The following is an 8,231-nucleotide window of genomic DNA, read 5'->3' on the forward strand; positions in this document are numbered from 1 at the left end:
AGGAAGCAGAGGCTGTAGAAAAGCCAGCACCAGGCTTGCCAGACAGTAAACATCTGGGCAGAAAAGGGAATAAAGATTGTCACTGGTTCTTTTGGGAAATCCAGTTGAGAAAATTAAGCTCTTCCCAAAGTGGCAGAAAGTTGACACCACTTGTTCCCCCCATCCACTTACCTACTGCAACTCCCATGATTAAAAAGGATATATATAAGCCTAATATGCAAATTGTCCCCATGGGAGTTTGCCGGGAGACTGATCACTCTCTATGACATGCGCTGACCACCAGGGGGCGGTGCGAAACGAAGGAAGGCCCTGATTGGCCCTGATCGCCAGCCAGGACTAGGGACCCTACCTGTGCACAAATTTAATGCACCAGGCCTCTAGTTAATAATAATGATACTTTAGCGACAAGGGTCTGCTCTCTGTTGCCAAGGAAATAGGATTCAGACACACTCAGCTGCAGACCAGGCTCATGCCTGCTGCCTGGGTGGCCCTGACCATAGAATCTAAGTGGACACTGTGTCCCCAACCTCTCTGGTACCCAAAGCTCATCTGGTTGGGGAAGTGGCAGGCTTGGAGGTGGGCAGGGAGGGAACAGCATTCTACCCCGGTCAAGGATGCCAAGCTTGAAAGCCTCTAACCAGCTAGGCCCTTCCCTTTGCAGGTGAGCCAGGCTCCAGAGGTCTGCCTGGTGCCGCTGGGGAGCCTGGAGCTAAAGGAGCAATAGGTGAGTGTCCAGAGGAGTGAATGCAGCAAGTCTGTCCTCTGCCGGTCGTCATCATGGCTCTGGAGTTGAGCTCCTTCTAGAGCCACCTCTCCTGTTCTCTGCCCCGCCCACCCCCGGTTGAGGATCTGTTTACAGGCCGTTTCTGGGCCTGCACATCCCTCCTGGGGCTCAGAGAGTAGCAGTCTCCGTGGGTTTCTCACTGCTCTGGTGGGGGTGCTGGGCAAGACATGGCCCCCACCTGGAGACATGGCCCCTGGAGAGGATAGGCAATGCCAGGGTCCTCTGGAACCCTCTATATTCCAGACATCGCCTTGACATCCCAGGGCTGGTCTCACAACCATATCCAGGGGCATGGAGCTGACCAAGGGCCAGGTGTTTAGCACCAAGACCCAGGAGGGATTAAACCCCATCAATGGGGGATGTGATTTACCTTCTCAATCATTTAAGAAAATGTTGTGGTTGAGCATTGACCTATGAACCAGGAGGTCACAGTTCAATTCCCAGTCAGGGCATATGCCAGGGTTGTGGGCTTGATCTCTAGTAGGGGGCATGCAGGAGGCAGCAGATCAATGATTCTCTCTCATCATTGATGTTTCTATTTCTCACTTCCCCTCTGAAATATATGTAATGAAATTGTTAGGAAGTGCAATTGTATGCAGGACCCTTTGCTGGGCAAATAAGATGCTTCCCCTCCCTCAAGGGGAGATAAAGCCTGTACAAGGTGACAAGTGCTGTGAGAGGTACAGAGTGTGAGGAGGAAAGCTTGCACCCAGAAAGGTGGAGGAGGCAGCATTTCAGATTGTCCTAAAAAGTACAAGAAGATTTTGATCATGGTCAACTTGGAAAATTCCATGCAGGAACGATAACATAGTCAGGAAAGACAGAGATGGGAAAAGCCAGACGTGGTCCCAGAAGGGCCTCAGGGAGGTTGGCCTCACTGGAGCAGAGGAGACAAGAGCTCGGAGGAGCTCGACTTCCAGGACCTGGCGGAAACGAGGCCGGCGTCTCCTTTACTGAGCATCTGGTGTGGGCCGAGTCCTGCCCAGGGCACTGGCAATGCAATGGGAGTCACCGAGCAGTTTTAACGGGAAGAGAAGAGTTACTGGTGTGGGGAAGAGGGCAGGGAGAAAGCCGTGACAGAGGCTGGGCTGTTCCATCTTTGGTGGCCATGGAAGGGGCCAACTTGGCCTGAGCTTGATGGGCAGCATAGGGAGGGGGTCCCAGAAGCAGCTCCCAGAGTCCCTGATGAGCTGTGGTTCTCCTTTCCCAGGACCTGCTGGCCCCGATGGACACCAAGGCCCAAGAGGTAGGTCACTGATCCGCTCTCCTCACTGTCACTGCCTCCCCGCCCCAACTCCCTGCCCTGCCCATGCCTTCTAATCATAGCTACGAGGCATGCGCATGCGCAGCCGGGTTTATTGCTTTCTCCTCCCCACCTGCCTGCAAGTCACTCAGTAAAACCCTAAGAAAGCATCAGCTCAGGTCTGCTGGCCAGTCCAGCACTCCCAGAGGAAGACGTTTGTACGTTGGTCATACTCTCTCCAGGTGAACAAGGTCTCACAGGGATGCCTGGGTTGCGAGGCCCGCCAGGACCTTCTGGAGACCCAGGAAAGCCAGGTAACCGCGGGAAGAGGGAGCCACACCTGCTGAGTGTGTGTGTGTGTGTGTGTGTGTGTGCGTGCGTGCGTGCCTGTCTCGTCCAATTTTCCTCCAGCAGCTCAGCAGGTAACGGACACAACTGCAGGCTTGGCTTTGTGCGGTGGCTGTGTGTCCTGACCCTCTGAGTCACCAAGTCTGGCAACTGGGAAGAGAAAGGTGGAAGGGTTGAAAACAAGGGGCAGTTTCCCACCACCTCAGCACTTTGCTCCTCAGAGCCTTCCCTCTGGCCCCCCTCCCCTCGGGCCATACCTGGACCCTCACTAATGCCCACCAGTCTGAGGAGAGAGGCCATCTCCACGCAGGCCCAGCAGAAGCAAGATGCTCGGGGCTGCAGGAGAAACAAATCAAAACACGCCGAGAAAGCTGTGAGGGGCCAGACATGCACCAGTGGTGGGACAAGCAGGAGGCCTCCTGGCTCCTCTGTTAGGAACACCAAGGAGAGAGCCTGGGGGCAGCATGAGGGCATCAATGAGTGTGTGTTTGTTTTCTGGGTTCATCGCTCTCAGATGCCAGAGGTCTCTGACCCCAAACAGACTGAGAACCGCTGCCTGAGGGAGCAGTGGGTCACTTCACTGCCGAGTCCAGTGCTGGGAGGACCCCAGAGTCTGGCTGCCCCAAACCCAGGGCTTGTCCTCCTGCCCCACCAACCCCACCGGCTCCTGCATTCGAGAGTGTGGCTCCTCAGCCCGTCAACTCTCCCTCATGTGTTTCTTTTCCGTAGGTCTCACAGGACCCCAGGGACCTCAGGGTGAGTCACTGGGTCACTCCCATTCCAGCCTCCCAGCGTCCAGCAATGCCTCTCCTCAGTGCCCTTGAGTCTCCTCTCCTGCCCTCACTCTCCCAGCGGAAATGGGCGCGGATCCCTTTGGCGTACATCTTGAGAAGCACCTTAGGAAGGAAAAACATGCACCGAGCAATCTAGAAGGGCATCCTGGTAGAAATGGAGTTAGCTCGTGTGCCCGTTCTGCCTGCCTGTGCCCTGCTCCCCTCAGGCTCAGGCCCAGGAGTTGGCTGGCCCTGCGGCAGCCCACATCCCCTGGCGTGGAGGAGTGGGAGCTCACGTGCAGCGGGGCCCAGTTTCTCTGAGACAGCCTCGGCGTCCAAGTCCATCCTATAGTCGGGCCCATGCGCGCTGGCACCACACCCAGCCCCAACCTAAAGGGAATTGAGCAGATATGTAAAAAGAAATCAAGCAGCAGGTCCCCCAAAAGCTGACCACACAGGGACGCCCTGCAGACGCTCCCTGCTCCCTCGTGGAGTTCAGGAGACGCTGGCGAGGCAGGAGCACAAGGCAAAGCCAGGGAAGTCTGCAGGTAGCGGTCAGCGACTGTGGCCATGCTGCGTGACAGGGCGCTGGCCAACCAGAGGGTGTCGGAAATTGCTGGGCCTTCATTATCCTGACTGACTTGTTTTCCATCACATCAGGACTTCCTGGAACCGCTGGCCGACCAGGCGCTAGAGGTAAGTGACTTTCCAAACTAGATTTTCTTTCTTTTCACTCCTCATGTTGGTGGGAGGGGAGGTGTTGGCAGGAGTGAAGCCCTGTCTGGGCTGAGCCCGGATCAACAGTGGCATCTAGTGGCTGTGAGGCTGGGAGCCAGGGATCTGCTCTGCTCAGGGAGGCCCTGAATCCTGAAGCCTCTGTCCTTCGACCTCTCAGTACTTTTCCTACCCAAGCCCGTTCCCAGTGAGATCCTGCGACACCACTGTGGGAGACGAGAGAGTGGGAGCGGGAATGACGCTCAAGTCAGCCTCATTTCTGCGTCACTGAAAGACAAACTCTGCCCCTTCAGGGAGTCCCAGCTTCTTCTAAAAGCGATCAATGCTCCGGCCTCCAGGGTGTCTGTGCAGAGACTGGTGCTTAATGTATCCTGCACACTCCCCTTAGTTCATTAAAATGCCATTAGCCTGCAGGTTAGAGGCCCAGGCGTGGGTTTCAAATGCAACCAGAGGCCTTGCAAATGAGTGACTGGGTCACTAATTGATCCTGGAAACAATGCTCTCCTCTTCTTCCCCTCCCAGGTGAACCAGGAGCTCCAGGCAGTATCGTGACGGCAGGTAGGCAGGCCCTGGACTGTGCATTCCCATGTGCCAGCATCTGCCCGGGCTCTGCCCTAATGCCCTCTGAGAAGCACCAGTCTGAGGACACAGTGCTTGGGCAGGATGCAGGGCTGGGCTCTTCGGGTCAGCAGAGAGGCCGTGGGCGGAGCTTCGACGTAATGAGAACAAGAGAGGAGGGCCCATCCCCGCTCACAGCCTGGCCTGGGTCCAGCACCTCGGAGCCAGGACAGTGGGCTCAGTGTTGCCTGTGTTTTCTGTTTTCAGAGGGGTCATCGACTCTCACTGTCCCAGGCCCACCAGGCCCTCCTGGAGCCATGGGACCCCCAGGACCACCAGGTGCTCCAGGTCAGTCTGTTTTCTTGCTTTGCTCCCAAATCAGCAGCAGGCCTAGGTAGCGTTTGGCAGTAGCCGCGTTTCAGTACCTGAAATCCAGGAAAGGAACCGAGGGAGGAGTGTGAAGAGGAGCTGAGAAAGCCCCTCAGGCAGCCTAGCGAGGCCTCCACACACCCGCAAGTATCCCACACCCTGCACAGGCCTTGCTTCACCAGACCCTACAGCACATGTCAACCTCTTTCCCAAGGTCGCGCAGCTAAGAAGTTTCCTCTTAGAAAACAATTTGATACTATGCATCAAGGGCAACAAAAATGCTAGGAATCTATTTGGAGAAAATTTCCCCAAATTGATTTCCATAATGAAATCGCTACAAAAATACGAGGACTTAAAAGAAAGTTGCTAGGGGATAATAGTATTATTGAAAACAGCAGAATGCTCGATAAAGTGTGCTCTGTGGTTGCAACAATATTTTTACAAGATGCAAAAAAAAATGTATAGGTGATATTTTCTATTTTTTCCAAAAAGCCTGTTATTTTGATATATAGATGGGTTTGAACTGTGCAGGTTCGCTTATACACAAACTTTATTTTTGGAGATTTATGACAACTTGCAAACAAACTTTATGACTTTATTAATAACATTTTCTTGTCTCTGGCTTACTTTATCATAAGAATATTGTATATAATATATATAACATATAAAATAGTGTTAATTGACTTATTGGTAAGGCTTCCAGTCAACAGTATGCTATTAGTAGTCACAGTTTTTGTAAAATCAAAAGTTATACGTCAATTTTCAACTGCACAGAGTCAGCATCCCTAATCCCCATGTTGTTCAAGGGTCAACTCTATTTTTTCATTATCTAAAAATGTTCATATGTAAATGAAACACATGATTTAACATGACCAGTGCAGGTATGGACCAGCCTCCCCTCCTGATAAGCTCCAGTGAGGGAGGGGGCACTGGGGCGCGTGGAAGTCCCTCGTTGTTGAAGAACAGTGTCTGAGAGGGTGGTCCTGCCCATCCCAGGGGCCCAGTGCAACCTGACCTCTTTGGGTGACTGTCCCATGCCTTGTGAGGAAGCTAGGGGTGTACCCAGGACCCACCTTGTCTTCAGCTCTTTCTAGAACTGGGACCCTAGAGATGTGACAAAGCCTTTTCTTCCCCTTTTCTTCCTCATTTCCAGGCCCTGCTGGCCCAGCTGGTCTCCCGGGACAGCAAGGTATGCCACGCCTGAGAGAGCACACCTGGTGGTCTCATTCGGGAGGGCTTCCTTCCCAGGCTGGACGTGAACCCCGGTCTGTAAATAAAGCGAGACATGCAATTGGAGAAAGGGAGTGAGGGGGTGACATGGTTCTTCACCAAGGGCTTGCGAAGCCTCCGCTGCAAGGCAGGGGTCCGCCGGACAGGGCGTTGAGGCTCTGTGGCCACCTGGTCAAGCTCAGCTGTTTTCACTGGCCTCGGGCCTCTTGTGACCAGACTTCTCCAAGTACCAAAACACACACAGTAGGGCTCGGGGAAAGCCAGTCCACTTCCTCCTGTTTGCAGTCAACGCTCTGGCCTGCCGTGCCCCAGGCACCTGGCTGCAGCAGTCACCGGAGGGATTTCTGCTGGCGGCATCCACCCTGACTCTGTCTCTCCCGCAGGCCCACGAGGGGAGCAAGGACTTGCTGGTGAATCGTTCATTAGCAGCAGCAGCTCCATCTCTGATGTCCTCTCTGCCCGTGAGTGCCCTGGGCAGGTGCGGGGGGCGGGGGGCAGTGGCAGCGAGGTCAGGACATGGGCCGGTGGCAGCTGCACCAGTGAGTCCTCGGGGCTCCTTCCTTCGGTGAGGATGACAGTGCTCTGGAATGCAGTGCCGGCAGCAGGGGCTTAGTCAGCGTGGGGGGTGTTTCACGGGATGGGGCAGCAGTCAGAAAGGGTCTCAGATTTCAGGGTCACACAGGGCCGCCAGTGAGCCAGACATTGGCCAGTGTTGCTGGCAGCAGTACTGCAGCTCCTCTCACGGGGACCAGTGACCAGGGTTCTCAGCCTCAGGCCTGGCCTGGGAGGGTGGACTCCTGGTCCTCCCCTGGTCCCAAAGTCCGTGAAGGAGCCCAGGTGGAGATGATGCTGGGCCTCCACCTCAGCCCCTGAGCGTCTACACAGCCGACCCTGGTCCAGCAGTCACGTGTACCAGACATTGTGCCATGACATCCCCCGAGTCCTCCCAGGGCCCCTGGGCTATGGCATCTGTCCTCACGGGGCCCCGTGCTATAGGCCATGTGCCTCTGGTTTACAGAGGAGGAAGCTGTTGCTGGAAAATGTTGAGAACATGCCCCAAGTCACCAACTAGAAGTTCGGAGCAGAGATTTGAACTCAGGCTCTCCGACACTGAAGCCATGTTCCTGCCTAGCACTTGCTGCACTCATATGAGCTATCAGGGAGTTTGACTGTAGCCCTGCCCTGCCTCCGAGCAAGGGCACCACAGCAGAGGGGGTCTGGTGTGTGGGTATGCATGGAGCCCAGGGTCTGGCACTGATGATCCTGGTGCGGGGAGAAGCTGGTGGGAAGCACCCCCGTGTCAGCTTTTGCTCATTTCTGTTTTCTTCTCCCTACAGAGGGTCTTGATTTACGAGGTCCCCCAGGCCCACCTGGACCACCTGGGCCTCCAGGTGAGCATCTCAGGGATCTTTGGAAGGTGGGGAATCATGGGGCACCGGGGAATATAGGCACTTAGTGAGGAAGCAGGCCCTGCTCCCAGGTGCAAGATCGGCTCTGTAAGTTCAGCGTTGCCTTTCCGCACTCTCTCCTGCAAGACCTTCCATTCCAGGCCCCCGAGGCCCCAGAGGAGACCGAGGTGAGAGCCATGTCATAGGGAGTACAGGAGCCTGCATGTGCCCAGCATGCCCAGCTGCTGGCCAGGAGAGTTTGGATGAGGCTTGATGAGCTGGGGCATTTCTTCATTCTCTTGCCATATCCCTGGAGCATGGGGTGGGGGAGGCGTGATGTCAGAAGCTGTACACAGGATTCCTGCCTCTGCATTGGCCGGGTGGGAGGAGAGGCAGGAGGAGCCCCAAGCCATGTCTGTCCCAGCCCTGGAGCCCCATCCCCTCCCCACGGGCCCCTTGAATTCACAATGTCTGGCTCATGTGTATCTCACAACTCTGAGCCTCCTTCCCTCGGGCCCCCCAGGCTCCTGAGGACACCAAGGTAGAGCAGAGCTGGCATCAAACAAAACCTGGGGTGGGGGTGGCAAAAGCTGGTGGTCCAAGAGCCTTTGGCCAGAGATCAGAGTGTGTCTCCATGAGTGACTGAGAAATTATGTGTGTGTGTGTGGGGGGGGGTAATACTCTAGGTACTGTGCTCATGGGTATGGGTATGTGTGTGTGTGTGTACGTGTGTACTACTCCCGGTACTGACTGTCTATTCTGTCTTCCTCGGGCGAGCAAGGCATCCCATGGTCCTCAACCTC

At 55.2% G+C, this 8,231-nt stretch overlaps 1 protein-coding gene across 1 annotated transcript in view; it reads left to right on the plus strand.

Annotated features, from left to right (window-relative positions):
* Positions 1 to 8,231, plus strand: part of COL17A1 (collagen type XVII alpha 1) — a 52,614-nt gene that overhangs the window by 35,707 nt on the left and 8,676 nt on the right. The window contains exons 29-39 of the mRNA XM_015559287.1: positions 662 to 724; positions 1,995 to 2,030; positions 2,270 to 2,341; positions 3,105 to 3,131; positions 3,809 to 3,844; positions 4,406 to 4,441; positions 4,709 to 4,789; positions 5,964 to 5,999; positions 6,424 to 6,501; positions 7,378 to 7,431; positions 8,210 to 8,230. Coding sequence (XP_015414773.1) covers positions 662 to 724; positions 1,995 to 2,030; positions 2,270 to 2,341; positions 3,105 to 3,131; positions 3,809 to 3,844; positions 4,406 to 4,441; positions 4,709 to 4,789; positions 5,964 to 5,999; positions 6,424 to 6,501; positions 7,378 to 7,431; positions 8,210 to 8,230 — 540 coding nt within the window. The remainder of the gene's footprint in view (positions 1 to 661; positions 725 to 1,994; positions 2,031 to 2,269; positions 2,342 to 3,104; positions 3,132 to 3,808; positions 3,845 to 4,405; positions 4,442 to 4,708; positions 4,790 to 5,963; positions 6,000 to 6,423; positions 6,502 to 7,377; positions 7,432 to 8,209; position 8,231) is intronic.

Source organism: Myotis davidii, unplaced genomic scaffold (genome assembly GCF_000327345.1).
Source record: "Myotis davidii unplaced genomic scaffold, ASM32734v1 scaffold332, whole genome shotgun sequence".
NCBI classification, from domain to species: Eukaryota; Metazoa; Chordata; class Mammalia; order Chiroptera; family Vespertilionidae; genus Myotis; species Myotis davidii.